This window comes from Lepus europaeus, chromosome 2 (assembly GCF_033115175.1).
Source record: "Lepus europaeus isolate LE1 chromosome 2, mLepTim1.pri, whole genome shotgun sequence".
Taxonomy (NCBI): domain Eukaryota; kingdom Metazoa; phylum Chordata; class Mammalia; order Lagomorpha; family Leporidae; genus Lepus; species Lepus europaeus.
Window position 1 is genome coordinate 173,734,775 of NC_084828.1, and position 19,834 is coordinate 173,754,608.

Sequence of the window (19,834 nt, forward strand, 5' to 3'; positions counted from 1 at the left end):
AGGGAGCAAGGCCCCCTGGTCGGGCCGCTCAGGAGAGGGTGGGAGGGAGCAGCTGGACGCCGTCGCCAGCCTCCCAAGGCCTCCCCACTGGACATGGTCGCAGGTCCTGAGGCGGCTTCCCCCCACGCCGCTCTCGGCCTTGACTTCCAGTCCTTTTGCCGCCGGCCCTGCAGGCCCTGGCCCCTCTCCAAGCCGCCACATTCCTCCAGCCCTGGTGGCCTGACCCCAGCTGGACGGCCTGGCCCTGGAGGGGCCAGAACTGTCGTCTGTCATTCTGGGGAAAGGAGAAGGGCTGACCCTGGTCTTAATCAAAGGGAGGCCTGCAGTTCTGACCCGAGCACGCGGGGTGGGCCGGCGGCCTGGTGGCTGCAGAACACGAGAGGCTGTTATGGGCGGGCGTCGAGCCTGCAGCCTGTTTGGGCCTGTGCAAACATTTCCTGGTCCCCTGGGAGGGTAACCTCGTGGCGCCTGAGGACTTGCTTCCCTGGGGACGAGATGGAGTCCTGCCTTCCCACACATTCGTCCCAAGGAAGAGTCGTCTGGGCTCGTGGACAGCAGTGAGGACCTGGGGAAGAGTTAGCCAAGGAAACCAAGAAGGCAGCGCCGGGGCACTCGTGGGTCCTGGCGCCGGGGCACTCGTGGGTCCTGGTGCCAGAGCACTCGTGGGTCCTGGCGTGGGGGCACTCGTGGGTCCTGGCGCCAGAGCACTGGTGGGTCCTGGTGCCGGGGCACTCCTGGGTCCTGGCGCCGGGGCACTCGTGGGTCCTGGCGCCGTGGCACTCGTGGGTCCTGGCGCCGGGGCACTCATGGGTCCTGGTGCCAGAGCACTCATGGGTCCTGGTGCCAGAGCACTCGTGGGTCCTGGCGCCGGGGCACTCATGGGTCCTGGCACCGTGGCACTCGTGGGTCCTGGTGCCGGGGCACTCGTGGGTCCTGGCGCCAGAGCACTCGTGGGTCCTGGCGTGGGGGCACTCGTGGGTCCTGGTGCCAGGACCATTCTGCCTCAGCAAATGCCCTCGTGTTTGACCCAAATATTGCGTCAGGCTTCCCCTAAGCCACTCCTCGTGGGCGCTGGAGAAAAGTCGAGGCATCCCCAGCATCCACTTCCCTGGGGCCTTTTCTGTTCCCCGATTTGTGGCCAACACGTAGACCATAAAGCCAGCCATCTGCACCGGTGAGAAGTGGACAGACAGTTGTGTGCACGTGGTTGTGCAAAAGTCTCTGGAACTTTTTCATGAAACGCATGGAGACGGCTCCCTCGCCTCCTCCCCCAGGTCGCTGGCAACCCGGTCCCCACTGCTGAGAGCTGGCTGGTTTAGAGAGCGCGTGAGGGACTCGCAGAGCAGTTTTCCTTTGGGGACCGCATTGTTCCGCTCGCTAAGGCCCTCCAGTTTTAGCCACATAGATGCACACGGCCGGATCCTCTTCTCTTTGAGGCAGGAACGTGTTTGGGGTGTGCTCCACGCTGCCTTTGTCCATCCGTTGCTGGCTTGCTCCTGTCTCCTGTGCTAAGGAGCTGCCCGGCCCAGCCCGGCCGTTGTGGCCATCCGGGGAGTGAACCAGCAGGTGGAAGACCTCTCTCTGTCTCTGTCTCTCCCTCTCTCTGTAACTCTGCCTTTCAAGGAAATAAATAATTTTTTAAACAAGAATAACGCTGTGCTAAACAGGCATGTATAAATGTCTTCACCAGTCTATTTTCACTTCTGTTGGGTGTATGCCTAGAAGTCAGATTACTGGGTCACATGTCATTCTATTTTTATTTTTTAAAAAAGATTTATTTATTTATTTTAAAGGCAGAGAGGAACAGAGAGGGAGAGAGAGAGAGAGAGAGAGGTCTTCCATTCACTTGTTCACTTCCCAGATGGCTGCATAGGTTGGGGCTGGGCAAGGCCAAAGCCAGGAGCCAGAGCTACATCTCCCACATGGGTGCTGGGGCCCAAGGACTTGGTCCATCTTCCACTGCTTTCCCAGGCCATTAGCAGGAGCTGGATGGGAAGTGGAGCAGCCGGGACTCGAACTGGTGCCCACATGGGATGCCGGGTTCGGAGGTGGTGGCTTTACCTTCTATGTCACAACACCAGCCTCTATTTTTGATTTCTAAAATATACTTCTTGGCTGTTTCAATATCTTCTTTGAAATGGCTCGCCAAGTCCTTTGCTCATTTATTCATTGGATGTTGTTGTCACTGTTGCTGTTGAGTTGCCCTCCTGATGTTTTGCTAAGTGTTGTCTTGCTGGAAAGGCGCGTCTTACGTCCCTTGTCCTTGCAGGCTTGGGCCGTCCTCGGGTCCCCTCTGTGAGGCTGTAGGAGCTGTTGGGAGCCGGCCTGGCAGCTTTGTCGCTGGAAACTCAGTGTGGTAGGGTGTGTGTGATTTATTTTGTGCGTCTGTGTTCCTTTTAAAGAGACGCGCGCGCGCACACACACACACACAGAGTAGACAGAGCTCCCGTCTGTTGCTTCTCTCCCTAAAAGCTTGCACTGGCCAGGAATTCAAGTCAGGGCTCCCACGTGGGTGACGGGCACTCTGCTGCAGGGGGGGCATTAGCAGGAAGCTGGGGCCAGGAGCCGGAGCTGGGGGCTGAACCAGGGGCTCTGGTGTGGGACGTGCTGTCTTCACCGCTGAGCCAGCACCTGCCCCCACGTCCTTCTCTATGGAGTTCACGCGGAGACCGAGACCGCTTGGCTCTCGGTGCCTGGAGGAGGCGGCTCTAAGGAAGCAGCATGAAAGTAGTTGGAGACCCAGCGAGCAGCCGCTAGCTGACAGATCCAAGCGGAGGATGGGAGAGCCAGGCAGCACGCCGCAAATGTGCCCGCAGAATGACAGGTGACGACAGGGGACAGTGAGCGCCACCAAGCCCCGGTTCACATTCTGGGAGCCTCACCTCCTTCTCTTGTTTCTTCAGTGGCCGAGTTCTGGTTGCAGAAGCTTTAGATGAAAGTATTCATTTTCAGATCAAAAGTAGGAGCGAGCCATGTTGTGCAGACTCGTCCTGAGCCCTGCGCACGTTCCCGGGCGTGCAGGTGTGAGGACCGTACCCCTGCAGACAGCAGTGCTGGGTCCCAGGCTCGGGCGTGAAGGGAGAAGGGGATGTGGCTTCCGGTACTGGTTTCAAAGTGAGGAACAGAGGGAGAACTTGAAAGCTGTGTCAGGGAGTGCAGGGTGTCAGTGAGAGGCGGCCTTGTCTGGACCCTGGCTCAGCACCTGCCCTGCTGGGCTCCGTGGGTGTGGTGCCTGCAGGTTTTCCCCAGGGAGCAGGTGTGAGCGCAGCATCGTGTCCCAGGCCGGCCTCTCCCCTCCTCAAACTCCCCTCCTGCACCTGCGGGGTGCAGATGACATTTCCAGAAGAATCTTGAACAATCACTTCTCCTCAACCCCCCATACACTACCAGCATAGACCCTGGCCGCTTCCCTCTGAGCTGGGGGCGGGGGGGGGGCAGCCACGTGCCCCTTTGTGGCTCACGCGCCAGGCGTGTCTGTTCCCCGGTGATGTCTGGGTGGAAGCTGTGGCCTCTGGCTCTATCTCTTGGCTACTTCCTTTCTAAATATCAGGGCTGCCCCATCTCTGCGCCGCCTCCCGTCCGTCCAGAGCTTGCAAAGCCACAGCGTCCATTTTTGCATTCTGCTGTTTCCTGGTGGAGTGGGTGTGAGTGTGGAGCTGCAGCAGCCATACAGGAACGTGCGCCCATCCTGAGCGTGGGCCCGTGGGTTGCCACTGTGTGCGTGTCTGCAGAACCACACTCCCAGCCCCCCACGCCGCTTCCTGCCGCCGCCCCGGCCACTGCTCCTTTGTCTGGGCGAGCTTCTCTGGGCTGGGTTCATCACAGCCTCTCGGATCCTCCTGCTCCCTACCATGCACGGCTCTCGGCGGCCCGGGCCCGGCCCTGGCTGTGCACCGGGGTCTGGAAGCACCGTGGGGCGTTGGCCTTCTGCAGTGGCGCACGCATGCGTGGGAGGGCGTGGCGGGAGCGCCCGGAGAGCCCCGTGCCCGCCCCCCAGGGAGGACATTGCTGTTTCCATGCAACAAAAATGATTTTTGAGTCAGTTGCTCATTTTCTTCCTCTTTTTATTGTTCTGAGAGGAGAAGCAAAACATATATGGTGAAATGCGTCAGATTGTAGGATTTGGGGTGGAGCGAGGCCTTCCCCCCGACTTGGGATTATTTGGAGCGAGACTGAGCGAATCTTTCTGTTTCTGACGGTTGGTCTCCTTGCTCCGTTGGTCGTCCCCACTCTGACCCTTTCTCCCTCGCTACTGAAGGCGTGTGGAGAGACTGATGGAGGTGGTCACGCTTTGGAGACCGGCCTGGGAGGCTTGTTTGTTTTTAATTGACGTATGTGCGTGTACAGGTAATGGCAATGTGGCTAACCCCAGAGCCCGCTTTGTGTGACGCTCCTTGTTTTCCTGCGTGGGTCTTACCTCTCGCACTGTGACCTCTGCTCTCCCAGCGTGGAGTGGAGTGTGAAAGGCGGTATCTGGCTCTTTTTGGACTCCTCCGAGGTCTCTCTTTAAGTGCGTGGCCCTTAAAATAAATGAGGGGACAATAAAGTGGACATCGAAGGCAGTACGTCCTTCTCCCAAGTGTCACCAAGCAGCTGGCCGTCGGTAGCACCAGGAGACACAGCCGCCTGCTTGTACAGTCCCTGCCACCCAGAGTTAGGGTCAGCCACAGCTGGCCCCCAATCCACGGTCTTTGACGAACGCACCAACTCGGACATCCCTAATTCTCCCGTGCTTTGCTGGTAACGAGCAGCTCGAGTTTGCACGCCATCAGGATTGAGTCAGAGATAAAAGATAAGGAGTCAGTGACAGTCAGCCCTGCAGTTCTGTAGCTTCCATGTCTGCGGGTTCAGCGAGCTGTAGGCAGAAAATATCTGCAGGAAGAAAAATTACATCTGCACTGACCACAGAGGGGCTCTTCTTACCATGGGTCCCTCCACGATGCAGGACAGCGGCGTGGAATAGCACACGTCATGTCCTGCCGGGTGTCCTCACTCACCTGGGGATGACTTGGCATGCCAGCTGGACCTGGGTAGGTTATTAGCATTCTATAAGGGACTGGAGCATCCACCGGCCCGGGGTCAGGGGGCGCTGGGGTGACCCTCTGCTCATGGTGCCCTGTGTCACTTCCATCTGTTGAGAAACGTGCTGTTAGCGCAGAAGCACCGAGTGGGGAGGGAGGAAGCTCCCTCGCAGTGGGAGGAGGGACACCAGGTGCTGCCTTGTGCCAGGCAGTGCGGGGGCAGGGCAGAGTGTGGGCAGGCCCAGGTTTCCAGAGTCGCCTCTGGCCTCTGTCAGGCCCTGGCGGCTGTCGTCTTGAAGGCTGGAGTGGGGACCTTTGCAGGCAGTGCTCTCTCTCCTTGTGGGTGACCTCAGGGTGGCCGGGCCCCAAGTGCCGCCCCACTTGCTCCTGACCTTGACCTTGGGCATCCCATGGGACCCCAGAGCGGTTATTGCCGAGGCCCTGAGGCCTGTGGGGAGGGCTCTATGGACTGTAACAGCTCCCAGGCCTGCCTCAGCCACGGGTGTGGATGGCTTCTCGCGCAGGAATTAGGAGTTTTAAGATGGAAAGAGCTTTAGAGTGAGACGAGGTAGACGCAGAGGCTGTGGATCCCAGCCCTGCTGGCAGCGCCGGCTCACCCTGCAGCTCAGGCAAAGCTGTCTCAGCGGCTCAGAGATCCTCCAGAGAACGTGGGGATTCCAAGAACAGCTCCTCTTCCCCCCTTCTCGGGTCGCACAGGAGGTTGAAGGGGACTAAGTGACGAAGGCCACGGCCTGTACAAACAGTGCATTTGAGGGGTCAAAGCAAGACGCTGAAAGTTCTGACCCCGTTAACGTAGAAAGCAGGTGCTGGCCAGTGCCCAGGGAAGCAGCTGCAGGGGTGAGCGGGGGTGGCCGGGGGAGGCGGTGGCCGCTGTGACTGGTGGACGTGTGGAGACACGAGCAGGTCCGGGGCAGCTGTCGCAAGTGTCCTGTGGGACAGAAGGGTGAGCAGGGCTCTGTCCGACCTGCTGAGCCCTGGCCCGTGTCTGCTGATGAGGACCGTGTGCCTGGCAGTGCCCCCTCAGGTGTGGCTCCAAGGTGGAGAGGCTGCTTCTGGGACTGGCCCAGGTCTGCCCCTCCCTGACGCGAGCCGGGCTCTTGTCCACCCCAAGGCCCTCTCACGTCCCACTCAGGACCCCTCTTTGTCCAGCCTGGGGGCGACTTTGGGCGATAAGGAAATGCTATAGCTCTGGCTAGCGGCTTAGGGACCTCAGTGTGCGCGTTTGTCACAGCTTATTAAAGGGTACACCTGAGATTTGTGCATTTTGCTGCCATCTATCAATTTACTACAAAAAGAAAAAAAAAAAAAAGGAACTGTCAGGGGCTGGCCTTGTGGCACAGCAGGTTAAGCTGCTGCCTGCACACCAGCACTCCCTGTCGGAGCGCCAGTTTGAGTCCTGGCTGCTCTGCTTCCGATCCAGCTCCCTGCTAATGCACCTGGGAAGGGAGCAGAAGACGACCCGAGTACTGGGTTCATGCCACTGATGTAGGAGTCCTGCGTGGAGCTCCCGGCTCTTGAGTGTGGTCTGGCCCAGCCCCAGCTGTTGCAGCCATTTGGGGAGCAAACCAGCAGGCTGAATGATCTCTCTCTGTGTCTTCTCTCTCTGTCACTCTGCTTTTCAAATAAATCAATCTTGAAAAAGAACTGTCAATAGGCCAGCGCAGGCCTCTGCAGGCGGGAGCAGTTCAGGATCAGCCACACGTCCCTCGGGCTCTCGCCTGCTGGTTCCCAGGCTCCTTAGTGGAGTCAGCCCTCTCTCACCATCACTGCTGGTCCCTGGCCCGGGGCTGCAGTGTCTCACCCTGCTCGCTCCCACTCCCACCTGCTCATGGCGTGTCTCTCCACGCTGTAGGTCAGACCTGGGAAGACTCGCCCTGCAGACAGTCATTCCCGTGGCCTGCAAGGCCCCTGCCTCTACCACGGTCACTCGAGACCGGCTTCTTTCTCTTGAACGTCCACACCTTTCTCACTGCACATCCTCCGCTCCCGACCTTCCAGCCTCCTGGAACTCCTCCCCACGGGCTTGGGCGGTTGGTGCGTCCTCCGGCCGGGAGCGCCTCCTGGATCCTCTGTTCCCACTGATGGAGCTGCTTGTTGTTCCTGGGCTGCTTCGTGTTCATCGAGCTCTTGATGCCCAGAGCAGGGCCTGCTGGGGAGGTGTGGCTGGCTTCCGGGCCCCTGCACTGCTCTGGCCTCCTGCAGAGCTGCTGGCGCTGGGCTCTTGGGGCTGACCTTCCTGCTCTCCACTCCTTTAGGCCTGTGCCCACCGCTGGAAGAACATCTACTACGAAACAGACCACATCCTGCCCCACGGCTTCTGCTATATCATCCCGTCCAACCTGCAGGCCAAAGGCAGGACGCTGATCCCGTGCTACGAAGGTGAGTGTGGGCGGATTCGCCTTCGTCCCCTACCCGCCTCACACCGTAAGCACCCCGCCCCCTCCACCCCACCACCTGCAGCCCCCACCCCCATTCCCAAGAGAGGGCAGCACTGTCCACACCCGGATGGCCTCCTGCTGCCCGAGGCCCCGTCCAGGTAAGAGCAGGTGCAAATGTTAGCGCGGATCCAGGCATTGCCCACGGAGCCCAGGGTCCTTACCAAGCCTTGTGAAGTCTTGGAGCACAATTCGCCGAGCCTCACGGCTTCCGGGCACCGCCAGGTGCTCTGATCCTGGGACGCGGACTCCTCTTGGCAGCCTCATTTCCTTACCGGAGAACTCGGGTGGGCCTGGGGTCCCTGCGCTCCAGGCGGCTCCCTCCCCGCCCCCGCGCCCAGTCGGTTTGGACAGAATGTCCGCTGTCCCGGGTCCCCGGTCCACCATGCCTCTGTCCGTTTCCCCAGAGAGGCTCTGAGCAATGCTGTCTGCACACAAAGCTGGGGCTCTGTGCCGTGACCCACAGAGGAAGCAGCAGGGCCCCTGCCGGAGGCACCAACCTTTTCCTGGGTTTGTTTTCTTCTCCTCTGTGTGTGTCTGCGTTTGATCAGCCCTGGCTGGGCCACGTGGGGAAATCCAGCCCTGAGCCTCTTTGTCTCTGTGGTTGTCCCAGTGCGAAGCAGACCGCCCTGGTTCCACAAACAGAGGGTGGTTCAGAGTGCGAGGGAGCGTGGGTATGGCGTTTGGTGCAAATCCACACGTAGTTCTGTCATGATGCACACGTCCACGGGGTCCTTGAAGACTCTGCACACACTCGGGAGGGACACAGGTGGCTGGTCCAGGTTCGTGTTCTGCCCACCTGACTTTGCCCCTTTCCCCAGGGGTCCGCACAGGGCAGCTGACTGGGCTGGGGCAAGTGAGGGAATCAGTGGGCAGTGGTGGCCATAGGTTGGCCGTGATCACTGGCCCCAAACCTGCCATCCAGTAGCCACAGGGTGGCCAGGCTCACTGACCCCAAACGGGGCTGCAGCAGGAGCAGCTGCATAGTTTCCAGACATGTGGAGATGGGGAGGTGAGAGGAGAGGGGGACGGTAGGACTCTTGGGAAGGGTGTGCTGTCGGAGGGCTCCCACTGTGGGTGGCTGGGCGCAGTCCGCGCGGGCCCTGGCGGGGGCTAGCAGGGAGCACCCCTCCTTAGTTCTGCTGCCCAAAGAGCCTGGGCTGGGGCCCTGTCCAGCCGACTGCACAACCTATTCTGCTTTGAGTGTGGGCTGGGGAGCCTCAGGGCACAGAGCAGTGGGGGAGGGGTAGTGCTCCAAAGGCAGGCTGGGGGGCGGTGCATTTGTGTGGGTTCCTCCCTGAGGCCGGAGCAGCCCAGGGGCAGGGGGTGATGGTGGCTGGGTGCTTGATGCACAAGACTGCTTGGTTAGCTCAGTCTGGGAGGTGTGCTTGGCGCTGGCTACAGTCACACCGCGGCAGCCTGTGTCATGACAGGAGCACGTGTGAGAAGGAGGGGCTGCGTGACCGTCACAAGGCAGAGCTGGGCAGGGGCCAGGCTGGCTCTTCACATAGCAGTCTGCTGTTTGGAACCGATGTCACCCCAGGAGCCCGAACCAGACCTGGTCACCTTCCGCCAGGTGGAACCTCTTGGAGCTTCTGCCACCCTGGGGACCAAGCTCCAGCAGGTGAACGCTGGGGGGTGAACCACAGACCACAGATGAGGCTGCTGAGTGTAGGCTGTCACTCACTGAGTGGGCGGGCCTTCTCACACAGGGGTGGGGACCGACATGCAGGTGCCGATAGGGGGCGCTCGCCAGTGCGCCCATGCCTGCAGGGACCACCGCTTCCCTGTTTTGTGGCCCAAACCAAGCCTGCCTGGGCTCTGGAGGCAGCTCCTGTGTTCCAGTCCTGCGGGGAAAGTCGGTGCTCACGTTGTGGGGAAGCCGGCGGAAGTCGGCTGGCCGCCTGTCTTTGTTGAGGTCCGCGGAGGGGCTGGAGCTAGCCCCAACCCGAGTTTTCCTCTCCTTCCGTTTCTCCTGTGCCTCACGATGGACAGGCAGCACAGTGTGGAGGCTGGAACCCTGACGCTGAGCCCAGACTGCCAGGGTTCGAGTCCGACAGTGTGATCTCGGCTGAGTGGTAACTCCTCTGTGCCCTGCCTGCCTCCCGGGCCGTGGAGAGGACTGAGCGATGCACATCCATTCTTCCCACAGATGTGGGCTGTGGTTTGTCCCCCAGGTTCTCCTGCTAGAGGCTTGGTTCCCAGGGTGGTGGAAGAGCCGAACTGAGTGGCGGGATGCAAGAGGTTCCACCTGGCGGAAGGTGACCAGGTCCGGTTCGGGCTCCTGGGTGACATCCGTTCCAAACAGCAGGCTGCTATGTGCAGAGCCAGTCAGGTGCATCTGGTTTGTCACCAGGAGCTGAGTTCACCTCGTCTTATTGAGTGCAAGGTGACTTCAAAAAGCTCATGGAGGGGCCGGCGCTGTGGCATAGCGGGTAAAACCACTGCCTGCGAAGCTGGCATCCCATACGGGCGCTGGTTCCAACCCCTCTGCTCTACTTGTGATCCAGCTCCCTGCGAATAGCCTGGGAAAATAGCAGATGGCAGCCCAAGTGCCTGGGCCCCTGCACCCACAGGCTTTGGCCTGGCGCAGCTCTGGCTGTTGTGGCCATTTGGGGAGTGAACCAGTGGATGGAAGATCTCTCTCTCTAACAGTGTCTTTCAAATAAATAAATAAATAAAGTAAATTAAAAAAAGTTCATGGAAAATGGAATTAAAAGAGAAGTTTAGGGACGGGTGTCTGGCCTCGTGGTTCAGCTGCTCCTGTCCTGTGTCAGAGCTCCTGGGCTGGTTTATTTCCTGGTTCCTGGGAAGCAGCATTGATGGCTCAGGTAATCGGCCATCCACGTGGGAGCCAGGATTGAGTTCCCGGCTCCTGGTGCCTCCTTGGCCCAACCCTGGCTGCTGTGGACATGGGGAGTGAACCATCGGATGGCAGTGGGAGCCAGGAACTCAGTTCGGGTCTTCCCCAAGGGTGGCAGGAACCCAAGTACCTGCGCCGCCACCGCTGCTTCCCAGGACGTGCAGTGGTGTGGAGCTGGACTCTGGTGAGGGACGCGGGCCTCGAGTGGCGGCTTCAGACCCCTTATATGCATGGATTCCAAAACGCTTGCGCATCACAGTCGCTTATTCTTTATTCCATTTTTCATGAGTTTTTGAAGTCCCTGGTGTCTCCAGGCACCAGGCAGGTATCACCGTGGTGACAGCTGCCAAGAAGTCCCCCACCCACAGGGGAGGCAGAGAGGGAGCAGGAAGTTTAAAGAGGGAGAGGGGTGCCTGTGCACTGGGGGCCTCCTCCCCGGGGGCCCTGCTGCGCCCAAAGGCAAGGTGGCCCTAAGGAGGGCTGTTTCCTCTTAGGGTTGCGGTGGGGATGGAGACCCACACGGCGTGTGTGGCCTGCCGAGGCCGTGGAAGAGGGGTGGCAAGCGCGCTGTGCACAGGGCGTGTGGGGAGGGGGCTCGGCTGGCTCTGTGGTCGCGCCCTGGCTCTTCTCCAGGTGCCTGCGGCCTCAGGCCTGCGGCTGGGCCCTCCCGGGCTGGATGCTATATGGCTCCTGTGCGCTCAGCTCTGCGAGTTACCCCACGAGCTGGCAAGAGAGCTCGGGTGCACATGCGCAGAGGGAGCACCCGGGCTTCTGCCCGAGGCCTTCTTGGGGGTCTCACGGGGAGGGGGCGCAGGACGCTCGCCGGGCTCAGCTGGGCTTGTTCCAGGAAACCCGTGAGCACCTTTCTGTGGCGGCTCAAGCTTTGGAGTTTTAAAGCGCACGGGCTTTGGTTTGGCACAAGGGCAGTGTTCTGGCTGCCCAGGGGCTTCCTGGCTGCGGCTGGGCGGGGAAAGCCACCAGAATTTCCTGTTGGAGCCGGGAAATGCGGAGGGGCCGAGGCCAGGGCGTGAAGCGTCCCACCTGGAGCCCGGGCGCAAGGCGGAGCCGCGGGTGCCTGCCTGCCATTGCACCTGTCACCACTTCAGATCCGAGGGCTCCCAAGAGCAGTCCCCGGGCCCTGAGCCCAGGAGTGCGAAGGCTGGGGCAGTGAGAGGGCCACAAGTCCTCCTGGCATTGCGACAGAGGGACCTCCGAGTGCGGGGTGACTGGGGGGCAGCTCAAGACAAGGTGCAGATAAAGAACCGTGGCGAGCGAGCGGCGCTCACCTCATCCTCAGACCTCACCTCCAGAGCCCGGCTCACCGCGGCGCACTCCTCGGATGGAGCCCGTGTGCCTGCCTCCTGCCTTGGTGACCTCGGAAGCTCCGGAAGGTCCCAGGGCCCTCATCTGTCATAGGGGGAGGGGAGATTAACCCCCACTTAAGAAGTGTCTGAGGTGCACAGAAAATGTTGACACAGGACCCAGCTCTGAGTGTGTGCTCAATGCATGGGAATTTTATTTACTTAATTTTTTTTTAAGATTGGTTGATTTGAAAGGCAGAGTTACACAGCGAGAACTTCCGTCCGCTGGTTCATCCCCGAAATGGCCACAGTGGGTCCAAGCACTTGCGTCCTCTTCTGTTGCTTTCCCAGGTACATTAGCAGGGAGCTGGATTGGAAGTGGAGCTGCCGGGACTCAAACCAGTGCCCATATGGCTGCTGTGTCGCAGGTGACGGCTTTACCCACTACAGCACAGCAGTGACCCTGGGAATTTTATTTTTAAAAAATCTCGTATTTATTTGAAAGAGTGACAGAGAGGGGGAGAGACAGAGATTGTCCACGTGCTGATTCCCTCCCCAAATGGCTGCAGCGGTTGGGGCTCAGCCAGGCTGAAGCCGGGGCCTGGAACTCCGTCTGGGTCTTCCATGTGGGTGGCGTGGTGCTTGGGCCATCTTCTGCCTTCCCAAGTGCGTTAGGGAAGCTGGGTTGGAGCAGCCTGGACTCGCACGTGGGTGTTACTGCTGCAGGCAGTGGCTTAACCCTCTGGGTCACAGTGCCCGCCCGTCCCAAATGTGAATTTTCCTATTAGCTTCCTGGTAATAGCATTCTTAAAGATTCACGTGATGTGTCCAGTACATCCTGTTTCAGTATCAGATAGTGGAGGGTAGAGAGTTGGGTCTGACTAAGATGATCGTAAGAGCTCTTGAGGTTATAATTTCTGGACTGTCCTTGAAGGTTGTATTTGCTCAGTTTGTCCGCTTGGGAAGTTCTCTTTCCCTGCCTTTGACCGTGATTGAAAGTGTAACTCCTGCCACGTTGAAACGTTCTCAAGCTTGGGACCGTCAATGCATAACTGTCAGATTTTACCGCACTTTAAAACTGCTGCATCGGTTCCAAAGATTTCTACACCGCTTCTTTTTTATTATCGAGGGGTGGCTGGCCTTTTGTTCCTCTCGTGTTTTGCATGCGCTGTGTTCCAGCAGGGCTCACTTCTGGGGAAGGAGACAGTCGCTCGTGCAATGGGGAAGATATTCTGGCTCCACAGGGGATACAAATCAACCAGGGTTCACCTACAGACGAAGAGCAGTGCAGGTTCTGCGGTGTGTGTTTCTGTGTTGGAGAGAACCCTCAAAGGCCAAGGTGTCCCGTTTGAGGGCTCAACAAGCCCCATAACTGTGTGTGAAGCAGGGACCTCTGCACTTGCACAGGGCTTTCTAGTTTCCTACGAGCTCTCGGAAGCATTGCCTTGCTGAAGTACATACCGCCAGGTACCGGGAGGGTGCAGCTCTGTTACGGCCGGTTGAGGAGGCTGGAGGCCTTGGTCGGGGAGAGGTAGGGTGGCCCAAGGGGCAGCCAGGGGTGAAGGAGGAGGCCCCAGGCCGCAGGGGTGACTCTCCTGGGTGCCAGGAGGCCCATGGAGCTTTGCCTTTGGAGCCAAGAATTTTCCTCTTGGGCAAAACTGTATTCTGTGTTCCAGATGTGTTTCCCAGCACGGTGTGGCATGGCTGATGGCTGACACGGCCTCTTGTTCCAGTTTGTTCCTTACGCACCTGCTTCTGGACGCGCATAGCTGTGAGATGTGTATCTTGGGTTTTGTGTCTCTGTGAGAAGCTGACAGGTTCGGGGTCACCTGACGTTGGCTCCTAGCAGGTGCCGAGTGCTGTGCTGGGTACTTCCCATCTGAGACCTGCATCGTGTCGGGGTAAGCGTCCTTGTCCCTCGTGTAGGAATGAGAAAACCGAAGGTGGGTGAGGGGCACGGGCACGTTAAGCAGGGGAGGGGTGCTGGCCCTCGGGTGTCTCGGTGGCTGCCTGTTCAGTTAGGGTGTTGGTGATGGCGGGGTGCCGTGGCCCATGACAGAGATGTTCTGTTAGTTTAATGTTCTAGACTTTGGAAGCCAGGGTAAGGCTTTGCGATTTTACGTACAGGTTCTCGCTGGTCCCCGGGTAGGCCTGGCCCGTAGTCAGGCAGATGGCTGCCAAGGGGCTGAGCTGTGCGTGTCCTGGGCCTGCCCGGCCCCGCTCCAGACGTGTGGTTTTAATATGGGGACGGCAGGTGACTGTCCGGCGTTCAGTGCCCGTGTTACCACAGCCTGGAATTCTGCTTGGTTCCGACCTGGAGGTTCCGCTGCAGTGTGAGTGTTCCGTGTGCCGCAGCAGGACGTGTAGATCACGTGTAGATCAGCTGTCGGACGCTGCCTGCCTGGGGGGCGGCCTCTTACTCCTTCTGAAGTGCAGTCAGCAAGACGGGTGGTGAGATTGTGGGTGCAAGGAGTTATTTAAAGATTACAAAACTGTTTTTCAAAATAAAAAATTTGCTTTGTTTGGAAGGCAGGGTGATGGAGGGAGGAAGGGAGAGAGAGATATTGAGAGATCTTCCGTCCACCAGCTCACTCCCTCAGGGCTGGGGCTGGGCCAGGCCCAGGCGTGGAGCCAGGAGCTGCAGCTGGGTGTCCCACGTGGGTACAGGTTGGACTCTGACGTGGGACGCTGGCATTGCAAGTGGCAGCTTGACCTGCTGTGCCGCGGCGCTGGCCCCTTAAGGTAAATTTTTTACACTTGTAGAAGAGGCTATAACGTAAAGTCGACCCTGTTAACAGTGTTTATGGTGCAGTTCTGTGGCATGAAGTCCACTCGCCTTGTGCAACCTTCACCACGTCCATCTCCTTCCATCACCCCGGACCGGACCTCTGTACCCGTTCAGCAACAGTCCTCGCTCTCTGCCCCCACCATCCCCATCCTGCTCTCCTCCCCTGTGGATTCGGCCGCCCCAGCTCCCTTCCACAGAAGTGGAGCAGGGCAGGGGTGGGAGTGGCTGGGCTTCACTGAGCATCGGCCCTCGAGGGCGTCACGTAGCAGGTGTCGGAGTTTCCTGCCTTTGAAGCCCGAGTGGTGTTCCTCGATGCAGGTGCCCCGTTTTGTTTGCCTGTGTGCTCTTGGAGGCTGAGAGGCTGCCACTGGGGACTGAAGAGAGCTCCAGGGGGCCGTGCGGTGTGGCCAAGGGCACGGGGAGGCGGGAGCCCCCGGCTGGGTGGTGGTTGAGGCACCACTTGCTGGGTCCTCACCTGAGGAAGGACTGGGTGGGGCAGGGTTGTGACACATTCCCCAGAGCTCCTTTTCCGCTTCTAAGACTCTTGTTCCTCACTTCATTGAATGGCAAGCTTCTGGCTTTGTGCCCTTTGCTTTTAATATTTACCATAGCTTAATCAGGAATTATTTGGATAAAATAGTCTCCCTTCTTCTCTAACCTAGCTCATTTGCTTTGTTTTCTGCTTATTATTTATTTATTTCCTGTACCCAAAAGGATGGGGAACGCGTCATGAATTTGCGTGGGGGCCATGACAATCTCCTCTGTGTGGCTCCAGGTTCAGTATCGGGGCTCCTGGGAAGTGAGTGTCGTCTCCTGCCCCGTGGGGGGTGTTTCAGTCCCCCCCCACCCCCACCCCACCCCACCCCCCGCGCTAGAGTCTGTCTGCCCCAAGGCACTGTCCTCTGAACAAATGTGGAATCTGGAGTGTTCGGATTTGCCACTCCTTGGTGAAATTTAGAAATGATGGAAGGCGGGAAGCTGTTTCCCCCAATTTATTTCAGAGCTAAGCCTGGTACTTAGGGAACGATTATTTTATAATCAGTTAAAAAGGCCAGGTTTGAAAGGTGGAACTTTCTCGGGTGGGTAGCGGGGTGAGACCATCAGGAAGGACGCGTGCCGTGTGTGAACCTCCATGTCTGTGCCGTGGTTCTAGCCCGGTGTTTCAGGACAGGGCCGAGGAGGGGGCCCCGCCCCACCGTGGCCGCCTTGAATGAATTAACACGCCGTAGTGCGGGCCCACGCATGGCGTTGCTGACGCAACATTTGGAAACCAGTGTGTTTTTTTCCTCTCTGAGTTGCCTTCTGTTTATAGACAGTGTTTAATAACACCAGTGAGCACACCGAGGACGATGCTACCATTTTTAGAATGCAGGAGCTGTCTGACTTAGCGGCCTGCAGTGTGTGACGCAGGCCTGGTGGTGCAGAGCCACCAAGGCGGAGGCAGGTGTCCCAGCTGTGCCCGTTGCCCCGCGCCGTGTCTGGGTCCTCTGCTCAGCCCCATCCTGTGCTTCCCGGATCTTGTCCGTAGATCCTGTCCGCACGGCGTCAGGCGTGGCACCGTGGCTGGGGCTGCTCCTCCGTGTCGGGGAGGTACGCCGGTCATCGTGCTACAGGGGGCTAGTCTGTGCTTGGGAGGCCCACGTCCCGGTGGGTCAGCCGGTTCCAGTGCTGCGTTTCTGACCCAGCTTCCTGCCAATGCACCCTGGGAGGCGGCAGGTGATGGATCAGCTACTCGGGTCCCTGCCACCCACAGGGAGCCCCGGATGTAGTTCCTGACCACTGGCCTTCATCCTGGCCTGTCCCTGTCCATTGCAGCCATTTTGGGCAGTTAGCCAATAGATGGAGGATTCTCTCCCAGCCTGCCCCCCCCCCCCCCATCACTCTGCTTTCCAAAATCAATCCATCTTAGGGACTGGAGTTGTGACATAGTGGGTTAAGCTGTGCTTGCGACACTGGTATCACATTTGGGCACTGGTTCACATCCCGGCTGCTCCACTTCCAATCCAGCTCCCTGCTGTGGCCTGAGAAAGCAGTAGAGGATGGCCCAAGGGCTTGGGCCTCTGCACCCACGTGGGAGACCCAGATGGAGTTCCTGGCTCCTGGCTTTAGCCTGGCCCAGCCCCAGCTGTTGCGGTCATTTAGGGAGCGAATCAGCAGATGGAAGATCTCTCTCTCTCTGTCTTTCCTTCTCTCTTTGTAACTCCACCTTTCAAATAAGTCAAAAAGTCAAAAACAAAAATCTGAAGACAACATCTGTGTGGGAACTGGGAAGTTCCGTGCCCTGATCCAAAGATGCTAAGTCCCTCTGGCCTCGGCAGAGCGTTTGCACAGAACGGGGCACACCCTCTCGCACACGTCACAGCATCTCTGGGTGACTTGTAACACTCTGAGCAGACGCCGTGTAGACAGTTGTTCTGCCGTACCGGTCAGGGAGTCAGGATGAGGGAGGCCTGCACCTGCCCGGCTCTGGTGCAGCTTCTGCCCAAGAGTGTTTGCTCTGCAGCTGGTGGGCTCCTCACATCCGGGGGCTCACTGTGTGTGCTTTTCGGGGAAGCAAGGCTCGTGTGTGGGCAGTCAGAAGGTGGATTCGGGAGAAGCCTCAGCCTGCCCTGTTTATCTTTTTTTTTTGAGGGGGGAAGGATGAAGTCAGATTAAAGCAGTGATGGTGTCCCTCGCCCAGAGCACTGGCACGGTGAGGAGTGGAAGCAGTCGCAGGGTCTGTGGGTGGCGCTCAGTGTCTCCTGGGAATCGCTGGAGCTCAGCCAGTCCTGGGTCACAGGGGAAGCCAGGGGTCAGTTCACTGTGGGGTCACCTTCCTCACTTTGTAGAGTGCTTTCGCAGACCCTCTCCCACTTGCTCGGGATCAGTGGGCATCCAGGGGCCAGCGCAGAATGTGTTTGTATGTGTGTGTGTGTGTAGATGGCTGGGGTGTGTGTGTATGTGTGTGTAGATGGCTGGTTGTGTGTGTATGTAGCTGGCTGGGGTATGTGTGTGTAGATGGCTGGGGTGTGTGTGTGTGTGTGTGTGTAGATGGTTGGTTGTGTGTATGTAGATAGCTGGGGTATGTGTGTGTAGATGGCTGGGGTGTGTATGTGTGTGTGTGTGTGTAGATGGCTGGGGTGTGTGTATGTAGATGGCTGGGGTATGTGTGTGTGGATGGCTGGGGTGTGTGTGTGTGTGTGTGTAGATGGTTGTGTGTATGTAGATAGCTGGGGTATGTGTGTGTAGATGGCTGGTGTGTGTGTGTGTGTGTAGATGGCTGGGGTGTATGTGTGTGTGTGTAGATGGCTGGTTGTGTGTGTATGTAGATGGCTGGGGTATGTGTGTGTAGATGGCTGGGGTGTGTATGTGTAGATGGCTGGGGTGTGTGTGTGTGTGTGTGTGTGTAGATGGCTGAGTGTATGTGTGTATGTAGATAGCTGGGGTATGTGTGTGTGGATGGCTGGGGTGTGTGTGAGTGTGTGTGTGTATAGATGGCTGAGTGTATGTGTGTATGTAGATAGCTGGGGTATGTGTGTGTAGATGGCTGGGGTGTATGTGTGTGTGTAGATGGCTGGGGTGTATGTGTGTGTGTGTAGATGGCTGGTTGTGTGTGTAGTTGGCTGGTGTATGTGTGTGTAGCTGGCTGGGGTGTGTGTGTGTTTTGATGGCTGTGTGTCTGTAGATGGCTAGGGGCATGTATATGTAGATGACTGAGGTGTGTGTGTGTGAGTGTACATGGCTGGTGTGTGTGTATACATGGCTGGGGTGTGTGTGTGTGTAGCTGGCTGGTGTGTGTATGTAGATGGCTCTGTGTGTGTGTGTAGGTGGCTAGGGATGTGTGTGTGTGTAGGTGACTGGGGTGTGTGTGTGTGTACATGGTTGGGTGCATGTGTGTGTACATGGCTGTTGTGTTTGTGTATACATGGTTGGGTACATGTGTGTGTATGTGGCTGGGTGTGTGTGTGTGTATATGGCTAGGTGTGTGTGTGTCTAGATGGCTAGGGGTGTGTGTGTGTGTGTAGATGGCTGGTGTGTGTGTATACATGGCTGGGGTGTGTGTGTAGATGGCTGGGGTGTGTGTGTGTGTAGATGGCTGGGGTGTGTGTGTGTACATGGTTGGGTACATGTGTGTGTGTACATGGCTGGGTGTGTGTGTGTAGATGGCTAGGGGAGTGTGTGTGTAGATGGCTAGGGGAGTGTGTGTGTGTAGATGTCTGGGGTGTGTGTGTACATGGCTGGTGTTTGTGTGTGTACATGGTTGGGTACATGTGTGTGTGTACATGGCTGGGTGTGTGTGTAGATGGCTAGGGGAGTGTGTGTGTGTAGATGTCTGGGGTGTGTGTGTACATGGCTGGGGTGTGTGTGTGTGTGTACATGGCTGGGTATGTGTGTGTGTACATGGCTGGGTGTGTGTGTGTGTAGATGGCTAGGGGAGTGTGTGTATAGATGGCTGGGATGTGTGTGTGTAGATGGCTGGGGTGTGTGTGTGTAGATGTCTGGGGTATGTGTGTGTACATGGCTGTGTGTGTGTGTACATGGCTGGGGTGTGTGTGTACATGGCTGGGGTGTGTGTGTGTACATGGCTGGGTGTGTGTGTGTGTGTAGATGGCTAGGGGAGTGTGTGTGTAGATGGCTAGGGGAGTGTGTGTGTGTAGATGTCTGGGGTGTGTGTGTACATGGCTGGTGTGTGTGTGTGTACATGGCTGGGGTGTGTGTGTGTGTGTACATGGCTGGGTATGTGTGTGTGTACATGGCTGGGTGTGTGTGTGTGTAGATGGCTAGGGGAGTGTGTGTATAGATGGCTGGGATGTGTGTGTGTAGATGGCTGGGGTGTGTGTGTGTAGATGTCTGGGGTATGTGTGTGTACATGGCTGTGTGTGTGTACATGGCTGGGGTGTGTGTGTGTGTGTAGATGGCTGGGGTGTGTGTGTGTACATGGCTGGGTGTGTGTGTGTGTGTAGATGGCTAGGGGAGTGTGTGTGTAGATGGCTAGGGGAGTGTGTGTGTGTAGATGTCTGGGGTGTGTGTGTACATGGCTGGGGTGTGTGTGTGTGTGTACATGGCTGGGTATGTGTGTGTGTACATGGCTGGGTGTGTGTGTGTGTAGATGGCTAGGGGAGTGTGTGTATAGATGGCTGGGATGTGTGTGTGTAGATGGCTGGGGTGTGTGTGTGTAGATGTCTGGGGTATGTGTGTGTACATGGCTGTGTGTGTGTGTACATGGCTGGGGTGTGTGTGTGTAGATGGCTGGGTGTGTGTGTGTACATGGCTAGGTGTGTGTGTGTCTAGATGGCTAGGGGTGTGTGTGTGTGTAGATGGCTGGTGTGTGTGTGTAGATGGCTGGGGAGTGTGTGTGTAGATGGCTAGGGGAGTGTGTGTGTGTAGATGTCTGGGGTATGTGTGTGTACATGGCTGTGTGTGTG

The 19,834-nt window shown here is 58.0% G+C and overlaps 1 protein-coding gene across 1 annotated transcript in view; it reads left to right on the forward strand.

Annotated features, from left to right (window-relative positions):
* The window catches only part of ITGA9 (integrin subunit alpha 9), a 293,387-nt gene that overhangs the window by 23,943 nt on the left and 249,610 nt on the right, over positions 1-19,834 (forward strand). The window contains exon 4 of the mRNA XM_062179765.1: positions 7,298-7,421. Coding sequence (XP_062035749.1) covers positions 7,298-7,421 — 124 coding nt within the window. The remainder of the gene's footprint in view (positions 1-7,297; positions 7,422-19,834) is intronic.